This window comes from Streptopelia decaocto, assembly GCF_964273445.1.
Source record: "Streptopelia decaocto genome assembly, chromosome: 4".
In the NCBI taxonomy this organism is placed as follows: domain Eukaryota; kingdom Metazoa; phylum Chordata; class Aves; order Columbiformes; family Columbidae; genus Streptopelia; species Streptopelia decaocto.
The window spans coordinates 36,246,384-36,261,560 of record NC_138658.1 but is presented as its reverse complement, the minus strand read 5'-3'; the positions used below and the strand labels follow the sequence as shown (position 1 = coordinate 36,261,560).

Here is a 15,177-nt window from a genome sequence, read left to right as displayed (position 1 = left end):
AAAAGACCACAGATTTAGTTCCAACAAAAGAGTAGCTATTCGATTCCATAAGAAACTCATTTTATTAAAAAAAAAAAAAAAGAAAGAAAGAAAATGTTTCACCAAAAATGAAAGTTTCTGGCCAGCTCCAGAAGATGCCATTTCCATGGCCACTAGACCTGTATTTGAAGTGGCATTCTACAAATTACTCAACCAGTTTTGATTTTTAAATCTCTACCTTACTCATTATGTGAGATTCTAAAGTTTGATTCCTGACGGTGCATTGCTTGAGTGTGATGAATTTTGTCATAATACCTTTGTAACATTCTAACTGCCGGTCTCCTGAAGGGAGCAAATTACAGACCACGTATCTTAATTACAGGTATCTATACTTTTGGTTTTGCAGGACGAGAAAAGCAGAATTTAAATGTAAAACAAACTATTTTATTCAACTGTTAAATTACCATCTTTATTCATGCCTCAGCCTTTCATGCACTCTCAATGTTTCCTAACAGTTTTTTTATCAAAGTCTAGGGCTTCACAGAAAAATCATGCTTGAATATTGTGTCATACAGCTGTTAGCACCCATGATTGACAATGTGCATACTGAGTTAGCATAAATCAAGATACGTCTATTAAATCAACAGGCTTGTACCAATAAGCAACAGTTATTTAATTACAGAATCCGTGAAAGCACCAGACATCAAATAAAACTTAGTTTAATCATTTTAGTGAGTCTTTGCATTGAAGTAATCCTTTTAAGCATTGATCAACAGGCATTGCAAGTGTTTCATATATTTAAGCAGGTCTAATTACTTGGCTAAATATAAATTCAGAGATTAAATACTAATGATTGCTTCATGTGTCTGTTTTATTTCTCATGGTCTCTGTTATGTCTATCTATGGTTATAAATAATACAGTTACATTTGTAGCTTTACCTTTCAGCATTTGCAGCTTTACCTTTCAGCATTTGCAATCCATAATGCAGAAATTCTCATGTGAATTTATTTATCATGAAAGGAATTAGAAAGTGGCAAGAAGCTTGTGTGAGTTCCTTATTGAGCTCTCTCAGGTAATAGCTTCATCCTGAGAAAATCACTTCTTTAAAAATGATGTAATCCTGGTAAAGTAGCACCTGCATTTCATATCTCCTGAATTTGGTGTTTGAAGCATAGCAGAAACAGGAACTGAATGAAAATACTGTGAGTATGAAATGGATTAAAGTTCCAAAAGGTGCTTAAAATGCAGAAATATCTTCAAATGGAGATTTCTCCACAGTGTCTCATTATTCTTCAAAATACTTTTCATATTTAAATTTTGCTGTCCATTTAAGACATCTGGTATCTGATGAGATGTTTTACTTTGATGCATTATCCTAACAGCTTATTCTGTGGTGTCAGATATATCTGTTTTCTCTCCTGATTTTGTTTTATCTTTGAAATGACTTACAAATAATGTCTTATTTATGTGAGGCATAAGCAATGTTGCACATTGTTACCACATAGTTACTCTTGGTCATTAAGGAAGAGCAAGTAAATTTTTTTGTTTAGGGAAGCATTGTGTACTAGTTGAGGATGATTTTCTTTCTGATAGAAAGGGTATCTGAATTCAACCCTTTTAAAAATAGATGTCTGGGAGTGTTCTTTTAGAACAGAGTGATAAGTGTCTGTTAAATTAAACAGAGGCAAAGCCAGTCTTAAAATACTGATAATAAAAGAAGCTTGATCTCCTTGTTTATTTTGAATGTATACATATATTTTCTAAGTGTTTACTCCTCTTGCATCCTGTATTTTCTTATATACTGACAAATAGCACTTCTAAATGTGATACGAGGTGTCTCTCTTTGGGTTTTACACCCTTGAACTCTGTGGAACTTCTCATGTAGCCAGTTGCTGTTATTAGAGGAGGAAGGAATGTTCTCTCTCTGCTTGGTATCATTTATTTTATAGATAACCAGATTGTAATAAGAGTGATAAAATGTCCGTGCCAGCTTTAACTCCCATTCGGGATGCACAGGTTTAAGTACCAGCTGGAGATGTGTGGTTCACGAGTGCACAGCACAGGGTATTGAGGCCCTGGAGAGAACTTCTGGAACTGGCTAACTGCGATTTCCATACAAAGCAATACCCAGTGCAGGCATATCAGTGCCCCTTTGTGGCTGGATTAGTGATTAACTGCTTACATCAGTTTGGGGAAGATTTCAACTGTTTGGTATGGTGCTGATTTAACTATTGGATCAAAAGCAAATATTTAGTTTTACTATAGTAGGTTAAAGATACTCTGTTTGCAAGACGACTATTGGATCAGTAGGAGGTGTGTAACCAATTAAAATGTAGGGTTTGAGCCAACAGACAACTTGTGGGTAGTGCCCAGCTGTAAGGCAGAGAAATCAGTGATTCCACAGCCTCTTAAAAAAAACCAAAAATCACCTAAGGAAACAACAGAAGAAAATCAGAATGCTTCTTTGAGAGCTATGATAGACAAAAGAAAGTCTAAAGTGAAAGTTTAAGCCCTGTTTCTCTCCCAGCCTTAACATTTCACTCTGGAGCAGGGACACATCTGTTTTGTCATCTCCTGTTGGAGTTAAAGTTTTTTTTTATAAAACAGTCACCACCTGCACTACTCTAAATACAGTTGTTAGAGTTCTTAGCTAATGTGTGATAGAGACAAATTCAGCTCCCTTCTCTGTGCTCAACACAGTCCTATAAAAAGAGTAAATCTTAAAAAATGAGAGTGCCTGGAGGAATTCATTCATAACTGGATCCTTTGTGGCTAAATCATTTTTTTATAAAATCTGGTAGCATGCATAATAAATTCAGTGACAGCAAAATATGTTTAGGGTGTTGATTTATTTTTGGTTCAATGCTAGCTGGATAATTCGTATTTACATTCCTCATTTAAGAATATGGCAATTGCTGCCAAAAGTGATATAGCCTGCAGAGACATCTTTGTGAAATCTTGCTATGAAATCAAGAGTGGTCACCATTAGAAACCACTTCGCCCACCAGAGTAGACTCTCAGAACCAGAAGTGACCTGCAGAGCCTCCCAGGAAATAAAACGCAAAAAACCCCCAAACAACAACAACAACAACACACACACACACACAAACAAAAAACCCCAACAAACAAACAAACAACTAAAAAAAAAACCTTTAAAAAAAATCACTTTCTCTTTACGTCTTATTGCCCTGTGCTGTAAACTATGAACCATCTGGCTTTTTCATCAATTTTTCAATAAGGCTCATGATAAGAAGTGATAGCTAATATTTTATAGGTCAGGTGACATCGACTTGCTCAGGGATTAGTTCCCTTTTAACCCAGTTTGGTGAATACTTTGCAGTCCTTAACATAGAACAAGATCCTACATTTCCTTTTGATTTCTGGTGCAGCTACACAGTGTTGTCAAGGCAACCTGCTCTGGCGTTTTCTTTCTTCCAGTAAGCTGTCTCAAAACATCACCAGCCTCAAATCATTGCTTGTAATATGTGGGGTCAGACACTTCACCAGTATGCGCAAAGGCACAAAGCTATTACTTTCTTATTGGCTATCATGTCATTAGGGTGAATAACTTTGTGCTCAAGGGAGAATGTGTTTATTAAAGCTTTTAAAGTAAAAATAATTCTATAGCATTTATATCCTATTGTGGTGTTTTGAGGATGCAAGGGACTACTTTGTTCAGACACTTGTCTTCCTAGTTTTTGAAAGAGAGTAATACAGCAGTACTGCTAACTTATCTGTATACAGATAGTGTGTTGTACTTTACAGAGTATTGTTGCTTTGCATTTTGTGCCATAACAAGAATAATAGATCTTAGTTTTCTCACAGCGGTAGAATTTGGGGTAGCTTTCTATTTCCATATTTCTTTCTCTTCCATTCAATGCAGCTTTTATTCACACAGCTGTTAAAGTTCCCATGGACTTCTGATGAGAGATTCTGATGTCTTGTGCCTCGTACCTTGAAACAATCATAATATACTCTTAGGCTTGCAAAGGCTGTCTTACTGTGATACTTTGCTGGGACACCTCCGCATGCAGCATCCTTCCTGGAGGTGGAACAAGGTGTTTTTATTGTGATTGCTTTGACCTTGCATTCTTTTAAGAAGCAAACAAAAATTCTTATACCAGAAAATGAAATAAAAACTGTTTCCTCTTTTAATTAGTTGCTAGTAACTAAATTGGGTACTTCTTCTCCTTGGTAGCATTTACAAAAGCAAAGGGAATTCAGGAGACTGTCCAGCTCTGGGTATCAGTGTTGTTATCCGCTATTGCGCAAAACCATGAACATAAGTTCTGGGAGGTACACATCCTTCTGTGCCTTTGGAGGCTGAAACAGTTAGTTTTGAGCTGTTTTACAGATGCAACTTGCATCAAAAGGTTTCACTTCCATTTTACTTAGAGCATCACACCCCATCCTGCAGTTCATCAGCCTCTCACGTATTTTTTTAGAACTTAGGGTCTCCTTTTTATTTTTTATTTCAGCCCTTTCAGTGTTCCATTTTACAGCTTGGCCTCATCAATAGTTATAACGGAGGAGCTGAAGCATTGAAAATAATTAAGAGAATCTCTTGATACTGGCTTTACAACTAAAGAAACTGTAAATGAAATGGTGCCCTGACACAAAATGTATGGCTAGTAATATAAAATTTAAAGAGCATAATCAAACCAAGCATTGACCTAAAACAGTCATTGTTATTCATGGATTTTTGTAAAAATGCCATTTCTGCTGTTAAATTTTGAAGCTAGGGATTTTAACAGCTCTAATGGGTGTGGGCTGCTATTCATGACCTGATTAATGTATGTATTAATCTCTTACATAACTAATACATACAATTTTATAGTGGTTATGTGCCTCAAATTTATTTTGCTTGGGACCTGTTGATGTGAGAATGGTGTGAACCGAGTTCTAGTTCACAGGCTGATTCTTGCTTGTTAGTGCAACACATGCAATAAATGGCTTCTCTTGAACATAGCGAAGTTCTCTTGAACGTGTCATTACAGTACTTGATCTAAACTGTTGTTGAATGGGATAGTTGTCAGTTTATTCAGTATACCTTATGATTTTTGGTGTTAATTTAATTTTATTTCTGTAGCATTTTATTACAATTACTTGGAATAAAAGAAACTTTTCCTCCAGGAGTTGTTCAGATCTTTATTCATCTTCTCCAATATGTATGTGGCAAAATTGGAATGTATGGCATTTGGTGGAGGTGTTTCAGAATGAATAGTTTCCCTCAGCTCTTTGCCAGAGTACTAGGCTACAGTTTTGTGTTAATTATGGTAGCCTTTCCTCAGCACAAATTTCCTCTATTTAATTTTTATTTAATTGGATCAAAAGAGTCTCCCTTGTGGGAAAATGAAAAGGCAGAGAAGGTAACTGTAGCTATTAATTGAGAAATCAGTATTCAGGCTAAAGACATATTTATAGATAATGAAGCATGTCAACTCCTTTTTTAAATCTTGATTACATGGCAATTCAGACATATGCATGTATATATAGTTGCAAACATAAGATGTGTCTAGATGTGTTTAAACAACAATGTATTTTAAAATATCAGAGTTTTTATGTTCAAGGACATTTAAACCATCTTTGTAACTATTCAAAGAAGTTCAGAAGTAGCATTACATTTTCTATACAATGTGGGTCAATTGCTCTTACAACTTCAGGAAGAAAATAATGACCATATAAAAAAGAACAAGTGTTCAGGTTCACTTGTACTATTGATTTAGTGGGTGATGAAGGGGAGGAAGAATTGTTAAGAGCACCTTTGATCTATAAAAGTGACTGACAGAAAATGAGATCAAAAGATACACAAAATGTTCTTGAGCTTCATCCAGGAGTACTAAACAGCTACTCTTCATTCAGAGACTTGGATTTCCAGTCAACTGTACTCCTTTTCCCGTAAGACTCTTCAGCATGTGAAGGTGTCTTTGTACCCTTCCTTCCTCCGCTTGCTGCTACACTTCTTTCCATTCCTGTTACCACACATGATGCTGAAGGGCCTTGGGCTGTAGGGATGTAATATATGCTTCTCTGTGCCAGATTGCACAGCAAGTTCTCCAGGTAAACGGTTTAGGTTTTTATTCTGTAAGAAACAAATTAGAAGTCTAGTAATTTAATTTAAACACTCTTTCCAATATCTAAAATTCCTTAATGTATCAAATGGGAGAATCAAGAACATGATCAGCATACAAAAAAGACCAAGCACATTTAGTAGAAGGCAATAATGAGAATTTTCATGCTTGCACTGGTCTAAAAGAAGGCAAACTTAGGTGAAAAGTATTTTCAAGGTTGGAAGGTAGAATAAGTAATATTGTACTGTAACTCCTGGAGAAGACCCTGTACATCATTTATAACCACAGCTAAATAAACAGAAAGTATATTTGTTGATGTAGCTTTTCAGGTGTCACCAGTTTTATTTCATCAGCTCTAATTTCAAAATATGTGCTTCGAGATACTTCTCAGCAGGCTAGACAATTTGACATCAAGAAAAGTGAGCAGTGTGAGGAATACTGAAAAAAGAAGGTGATTCAAGTAAAGACTCTAACAAACCTGTGATTGTATATTATAGCAATGTCTTAGGTGCCTAAAGGAACAGTTCTTCAGAATTTTCAGTTTACTTGGATGGGACTAGAGAAAGTAGAGAAGTGTACAAGACTATGTGAAGGGATGTTGATCTCTAGCATGTTGCTATATCCACTTTTCTCTCTCATTTCTTGCCTTTTCCTATTTCTACCATGCTATCCCAGCCTTTTGTCCACATCCATCACACTGTTTAAGACCAAAATACACACAGATGTACAAAGGGAGCACATGCTACTTGGTGCTTGAAGACAGAGACTCTGGCGCAGACTGTTGGGAGGTGGTTTGTTATGGCTGCTGCAATGGGGGAAGGACTTGTGGTTTCTTTGATTCCAGCAAATCCATCTCAAATTCAGCACTGAGAGTGTGTCATGGCTGCTCTTGTATTGCCCATATAGTACATACCACAAAATGCAGCATCCCCACCTGCTTTGGTTGGAAAATGAAATCTCAGCTTAACTGGTCTTGCAGCAAAATTACGTTCTGTGCTTTGTGGTATGGTAGTTTGTTTGATTGATTAATTCTTTTTTTTTTGTTTTGTCTTGTTTTGTTTTGGTGCCTAAGTAATTGTTCTTAGAGAGCTGGACTGTGATTTAAAGGCATTTGCTACTTAGTGACTGGAGGAAAATGTCATGCCTTCAATTAATTGTGCTACTCTTTTGGAAAGACAGAGTAGGCAGAGGAGAGAGATGACTAACTGCAAAGAGAATAAAAGTGATGTACAAACTAGATCCTTTCGATTAGATAGAAAGATTATAGAAATGCTGTAGGGAGAGCAAGTAACAGTAGCCTCTGGTTCTGTTCTTGACTAACTGTGAAAAAAGTTAGTGGACAAATAGATTCTATACCCTTTTTCCTTGCTTATTTATGGCTTGCCCCATTTGTAGCTTGTTTTCTGATTTTTGAGTAATAAAGGCATATTCCCGGGCAGCTAGATGTGTGCCTCTTGTTCTCAGTACCAGACATTCCCCATAGTTTTTGGATTATGGTGATAGTTTGCTCCTAACTTGTGGTTTAATGTTTCACCTGCAGCTTATCCATCAAGATTTTCTTTTTAGGTAAGGTAGCTGAAGCGCACTGTGCTAGGAAATAATGATCCTTTTCTTAAATAGCTTACAAGACAAGAAAAGAAACAGCACTTGTAAAAGCGAAAGGGAAAGGGAAAGTGGTTGGCTACATATGATTGAGATGTTCCCTGTGAGCACGCCATTAATTTCTTTTTTTTTTCTTTCCCCAGAAGACTCATGACTACATTTTGTAACTTCAAGAGTGGATTATGAAATCAGTAACCATTTCCTTTAAGTTTCAGAGCAAGATAGTATTTAAGAAACAAGCACAAAACACGAGGTAGAAACCTAGAGCAGGGTACAGTTTTACAGCTGCCACTTTCAAGATTTTTACACACTTCTCTGGCAGTAAAGCATAGAAATTCAGGCTGAGATGCACATCATGTTTTAGAAGTAGTTATAACTAGTAGTTGGGTTAGGAGGAGTGTTTCTGATCACATTTACAATTCAGCTTCTTTCCTTTGACAGTTCATTCTGACTTCTTGGTAGGAACCTCTGAAGCAGGTCGACAGTCTCCTACCACCCTCCAGTGGTTTGCAGAGCACAGTGCAAACATCTTCAGAAAGCTTATTGAGAAAATAAAAAAGGGGCTGGGGAGATTTCAGGCGTTCTGGAGATACAGTTGTTGCATTGCAGATTTATTTGATGACTTGTGTAAAAGGTCTTGTGGTTGTCAGATTTTACAACGTGTTTCAGCACACCTGTTCTGTGGGGTGTAATGATATTCATGCAGTTGCTTGCATTTGAAGGACATTAAACTGTTTGCATCTGTGATGATTTGCAGTCTGTCTATATGTTGCTGCCAGGATTAAGGAATCTGTGGGTGATGACAATCGTATGTACAACAGTGAAGGGGCACTTCAGAGGAGGCTTAGCAAAAACTACAGTGTTTATCAATTTAGTGACTCAATAATTTGCAAGTCACTATAAATGTCTCCTCTGGCTGTTAGTCTTCCATTTCTTTCTCTCCCTCCAGCCTCTTGAGCACCTTAGGAGTATTAACATGTAAGTTTCCAAGGAAGATTGAATCTGGACACTTACTTTTGTGTTATTTTTCTGGTTTTTGTGGCATCTAATAATCTATCCATAGTAAGACACAGTGTCATCAGCCTCATGGTTGTATGTTTTTTCCAGATCACTGATGAAGATAGTAAAATGTGATGCAATTTATTTTTATCTTGCCATCAGGTACCAAATGTAAAGAGCCATCAGAACTGCAGAAGCCTCAAAATACAGCAGGGGTGAATTTCTCAGTGGTTAAGGAGGCATTAATTTGCCATTTGGTATGGTAGCACTTGCCAAACTTACTCACCCAACTTTAGGTCATATAGAGACCTGGACTATAAAACACAAGTAAAAGAGGCTGACACTTTCACTGCTCAATATAGTGTTGTCTCATAGCCTTTGTAACGGATTTTCAAGCAATTTTTATTTCACATAACTGTGTTTTTACCCAAGCAAGTCTGTGCTAACATTAGCAGTTAAATTTTCACTTTAAACCTATTGCAAAAAAAAAAAAAAAAATATGCAGGCTAAAACTCAGAAAAGTACAGCCACCTAGAAGAACGTAGCTGAAAGAAAAATCACTAAAAGAGAACCGGTCTTGTTTTTAACAAAACCAGGACAATCCTAAAATGGTGAATCGCACTTTTCTGCTCCAGGGCAACTTAAATTGCTGGCTTATCTGCTAACATCACTTGTCTAGTAGAGATTGACAGTAGTCACATGGTATTCTGTTCAGCCAACCTAAAATACATGAGTAGGACAGGAAAATTACCTCAGCTACCACAGGGATCACCAGGAGTACAGCGCAAAGTTTAATCAAATTTCCCTGCTCCCCCTGCACCTGTCCGTATGAGCAGGAGGAACCTCTCCTTGGTCCCGCCAACTGGGACTGGTGTGTTGCATAGTCTTCCATTTCCATAACCACCCATGCTCTTCTGGCCACTCCCGTTCTCCTGCCATGGAGCTTATTTCTGGTGTGGCAACACGTGTGTGTACAGAATAGACACCCAGGTGTGCTGGCTTGTGGGAGAAGAAAAGGGGCCAGACCCGTAGGCTTTGACTTGCCTTCTGGCTGGATTTGATCACGGAATGTCAGCAAGAAATGCCTGCTCTAGCCTGTTTCTGCTAGCTTCCTCTCATTATACACCTTTCTTGTAAATCTCAGCAAACGTTTGTGAGTTTGTGCCTTTATTTACCTATCCTGCCTGTTGGTTGGTTTTGTCTTTCTATTTTCCACCTACAAAATGTTTACACTTAGAGTAATGATACCAGCATTCTTCTTCTTTGACTTTAAAATTCCGTATGAAAAAGCTTCATTTGACTGGGAATTCAGATCAATACTCAAAGGTTTTTGTGTATGTTATAGAGAGTAAAATGGCTATAATGAGACTACAGGTATACATTACAATGAAAATTTAGAACAGAATTTTCTCTCCAGTAGACCAAAAGCTATAGTGTCAGAGTTGAGATGACAGAAAAATTCTCTTTAAGAACACAATTTATTCTCCTTTACGTCCAGCATTGATCTCCCACAAAGCATCCAATGCTGAGTGAAGGGTTAAGGTAAAATCCTTTCTTCCATCTGGACAAAGACAACTTTGCTTTAGAAAGAAAGCTCGTTGCAAGGCTTGAATTGAATTTACACTGCAAAAAGGATGAAACTCTCCCGGTCAAATGCTGCGTAACCTGGTGACTGTAAATGATATGATAAGACTGTGACGATAATGCCACAGTCTGTCTGGTCTGACTGCCGAATACTACCTATGTGAATCACTATGAACCTAAGATTCTTGGGTTTTATTACTTTTTTTAATGCCTTTCATTTTTCCAGACTGCTATATGAAATCCAGCAAGCTTACTTTTCACTCTTAAGTACATCTCAGAAATTGAAATCAGGTATCAGCTGGTACATAACCTGCTAGCTGTGTCCCTTTTTGTATTGCTCAGAAAACATTTCAGTTCTCCTGAACAGTTTTTAAGGCCTTGTGTTTGTAAAATTCTGGCAAGGGCTAAAAAATGCTCCAGAGATTGTGTTTTTGAGGCAACGGCTCTGAAATGTGCAAGCTTTAATTGCCGTTAAAGAAATTTGTTTGGACTGGTAGGTACTGCTCTAAAACTAATGGCAAGAAGCAGCATTTCTGAGAGTGAACCCTTGTAGTGACATTGCACTGATATTCCTTCAGCTTTTACTGCAGTTCTGCTCTGTAGAAATGTGACCAGACAGCAAATAGTGTTCAGACTAGAAGATTGGCCCTTTTAGTTCAGGTTACAGTCTAGTCTAAGCATCTAGCTGAGATGCCATCTCCAACACTAGCAATAATTTTGGGAAATTTGTCATTTCCCCAAAACAAAACAAAATTTAAAAAAAAAAAAAAATGCTTGGAGAAAAACCCAAACCAGAAAAACAAAGCCAAACACATACCTTCAAAGTAAATTGACACCACCTCAGCACCCTGCAGCGGTCAGTTCTGGGATGAGGATGCTGAGCCCCAGGTGAGTCTTGTGTACACACAACTGCAGAGCGGTGGCACTGTTGTATTGTGGTTTGAACTTGGTTCAGTCACCAGATGCTGGCCACAGGCTGAGATTATACATCAGAATTGAGGCATTCTGCTTTTAAATGTCATATTCTTTCATCTGTTTTCAAAGGCAAGCATTTTAGTACAGAAGGGTCCTATTTTAAAGAAGTGCTGAAAACAATGTCTTCACAAGCAAGATTTAAAAAAAAATCGCTTCAAACGTTGCATTGTTCAAATGCAGAGAATATCCTAGTTCATTTTAAAATAGCTTTAACTTAAGCTAGGATTTAGTGCCATAACTCACAAATAGATGCCTGGAAGATCCTTCTTGTGTTACTGAGGCTGTTTGTGCTCTCATGATCATTTCCACATAACAGTCTTTGCAAGTTTATTGAACTTAATCCTCGATGTAGTTGCATTTTTTTATGTGTTTATTCTATGGGAAGGCTGTTCCACACTGCATTCCTCTAATTTTAAGCAACTAAGAATAGCTGAGAATAGTTTAAGTATTACAAGCTCATGTTTGTTGTTGAGTTTTTTTCTTCTCTCATCACCAGAAGTGTACATCAGGTAAAGTTAAAATAAATAATATACGGCGTATACCTGTATATTAAAGTGTTATGGCTGTATTGCAATGAAGTGACTTGAGATGTCATTCGCAAGCAGACAGAAACAGAACTCTTCATTCCTCTGAATCCACGAAAATGAGATAATAGTGAATTTTAGAGTGACCAATGCACATACTAATGCAATATGTATTATCAAAATAAAAGGATTTGCTATTTCTATTACAGCATGTGTTTTTGGTAGAAAGAGACAGAATGGGCTATTCAGTTTATTGTAAAATTTTACAAGTCTGATTATTCTTTTATTTATTTATTTATTTTTTATTGCAGTGGGAGAAACTACAGATGACAACGAGTGAGAGGAGGAAGATAGTTTGTTCAGTCACATTCCATGTAATTGCAATTACCTGTGTTGTTTGGTCACTGTATGTTTTAATTGACAGAACTGCTGAGGAAATTAAACAAGGCAATGATAATGGTAACTATCTTTTATCTTCTTCAGTCTTGCTGATAATGCAATGGATGGATGTGAGATGCTGCTGTTTAACCAGTCACATTCTGTTCTGAAGTAACAGTTCAGTGATACATGGCTACATCAAATGCTTTAATGCAGAATTAATGAATGCATCAGTGTTAAAAGCTTATGTTATGCCCCTGCGGAGAGACCTCTACTTAGTGTAATTATTACAACTGCTTAACTAGCCTGTTGGCTGTTCTTAGGTTAATCTCCCATTATCTAGATACTTCTAAAGCTCAGACAAAAAGATGAGTCAAATTCAAACAGCTCAGTGAAAGTTTAGGTCAAAAACCAGCAATTTATTTATATTACCCACTTGAACTGTGATTTCCTGTAGAACATCTTCCTAATACAAACTTCCAAGAGACTGCGGTCCAGCTGTGTTAGTGGGGACTGTGGGAGACTTAAGCAGCATGGAAAGCCATTCCTGTGGCCTTTTAAATAGAATGTCCCTGTGAATGTCCTTATTCCAGTTGTGTTTATTGTGAGGATGGTCAAATGCTGGAACAGAGAGGTCTTGGAGTCTCAGTCTGTGGAGATACTGAAAACCCAGCTGGACATCCATAACAAAATGCATGTATAACATAAGTAGGTTTCTTTTTGGACTGCACCATATGTGGAAACTATATTGCAAACTGAACTACTGTTTTCCATTTCTAATCTGTTTGTTCTTAAATTTAATCTTAAATATTATCATGATGATGATGAGCAAAAGAAGCTTCTGAGTTTTGTTCTGAATTGCCTCTAAGAATTAGAGAGTAGAGGGACAAAGGTCTCTAGCTTTGTGCTGTGCTATGAAGTTATACAAACAAAACAGGCAGAGCTTTGTGCCTTGCTAGTTAGACATTTAATTATACTCCTGATGCTTGCCTTTCTTGCGTATGAGTATAGGTAACAAGCCTCAGTAACTCACAGACAAATGTATAATACAAGGTCTTGTTTTGCATTCTTTCTAAATGGGTAACCCTCTTTTTCCTCTGAAAAAAAATGGCCGTGAGGACAGGACGAGGAATGGTTTGGAACTTTTGTTTATAACATCAACCTGCTTATTAAAAAGGGGAAAGGTGTGTCTGTGGATTAACTGAATTTATACAACAGAATAGCTAACATGAATTTTTCTCGTTATACAGAATGCATAAGAATCATGTTAATCCTCATAGGCTTAAAAATTATTTACTATTGGTACAGAACTGTTTGCCAAATATAAGGGATGATTCTTCACACTAAAAAAATGTACAAAGAGGTGCCTCGGAGGTACTTAGACCATGCAAAAACAAGCCTTAGAGAAAGAGCTCTTTTGCCCCCAAATTTGCTTGTTGGGGTGAGGGGAAGTACTTTTACAGAATTAAACATGTGCGTGCAGGGGCAAGAGGAGGAGAGACATATATGTAGTTTGCTTTTCACCCTTTTCATTATCTCTTTTTAAATGGGAATGCTGGGAAAAAGACAGTGAACACTGGAGGGAAAAAAAAATTATGAACACTAGCTTTTTTCACTAGACCTTGACTTCCAAGATGAAGGTAGGACCAGGTAATAATATTGTAAATGTTGGTGTTCCAGGCACCCTAACCAGTGTCATGCTTCTAGCAAGATAAAGAGAAAAAAAAAAAAAAAAAGTTGTTGAAAATGTGCATAATGTTTCTAGGTATCTTGTTATCTCTGGTTTGGTACTTGTATTTTTGCATAAGCAAGCTATTGAATATGAGGATATTATTGAAGCCTAGTAAAATGTTTTGGTTTGGTTTTGATGCTATCAAGTATTATGCTTCTTTCAGGAGAGTGGCCTTCAATTTCTTATTTGAAATTCTTGATTTTTATTCTTTTTTTCTTATTATTGTTGAGTGCAGCTGCAGTTTCTTGTCTGGCCTATGGGATAGGAAACAGCTGCTGTTCCCTACTTGAACCACAACTACCCCGAAAGTGTGTACACACCTGGTGATTCTTAGCAAGTAGCATCTTTTCAAAATGCTTTACTGATACTCAGTACTTGCTATGCATTGTGTAACAATGGTAATAAATATAAATGTTTTGTTTCAAAGGTGTCCTTGAATGGCCATTTTGGACAAAACTCGTGGTGGTGGCCATTGGATTCACAGGGGGCCTGGTCTTCATGTACGTGCAGTGTAAGGTCTACGTGCAGCTGTGGCGCAGGTTGAAAGCCTACAACAGAGTGATCTTTGTTCAGAACTGCCCAGACACTGCCAAAAAAATGGAGGAGAAGAACTCTTCGTGCACCCAGACTGCGGACATCAAGGAGGCGGTGGTGGTGCCAGTAGCACAGACAGGTACAAACTCTCAGCCGGCAGCTGAAGAAACGACATCTGAGGCCATGCCAGTTTGACAGAGACAGCGTTGTTTCTTCTTGCAGAATAATGCGTAGTGTTTTCTACACTATGAATGCTAAAAGAGAGTAGAAATGACTGTGCATTTTTTTCAGTTACGAGAGCAAAACAAAAAGAAACAAACAGAAAAACCACACAAAAAAGAAAACTCTACAAGGAAAATGGATCCAGCAGAGCAACTTGTTACTGTATGGAATGTGACTGTTCGTGAAGTAGTTTCTCAACTAGTCAGCAAGTGTAGTGAAAGTGGAAGTGTAGAAAGTGCAATAGAGAACAGGTTTAACAGACAATGCCAAACCAACGTGACAAGACTACCTTTTTTCTTTTTTTTTTTCTTTAAATTGGATGGCTGGGAAGGTAGAAACAGACCTGATAGAGTCATTTTGTTTACAGAAATCAAAAAGAAACCTTTCACCTGTTTACTACTAAAAGTTCCATTTGCTATTTATCTTCTTAAAGATACACTTCCAAAGGTTATCAACTGAGTTATATGTATTATCTGAATTGAAGCATATAGAGCTGTATCACAGCACTCACCATCTAAGCCTCATGTGGTAACACACGTTCATGTGACTGCAGTGGAGCCTGAATGTTTGGACAGC

At 37.3% G+C, this 15,177-nt stretch overlaps 1 protein-coding gene across 6 annotated transcripts in view; it reads left to right on the top strand.

Moving 5' to 3' along the window:
* The window catches only part of MARCHF1 (membrane associated ring-CH-type finger 1), a 231,833-nt gene extending 217,253 nt beyond the window's left edge, over positions 1-14,580 (top strand). For all 6 annotated transcript variants that reach the window (XM_082050949.1, XM_082050950.1, XM_082050946.1 and 3 more), the window contains 2 exons: positions 12,047-12,194; positions 14,273-14,580. In XM_082050949.1, the coding sequence (XP_081907075.1) occupies positions 12,047-12,194; positions 14,273-14,574 (450 nt within the window). In that variant the 3' untranslated portion in view covers positions 14,575-14,580. The remainder of the gene's footprint in view (positions 1-12,046; positions 12,195-14,272) is intronic.
* The last annotated feature ends 597 nt before the right edge of the window (positions 14,581-15,177 follow it).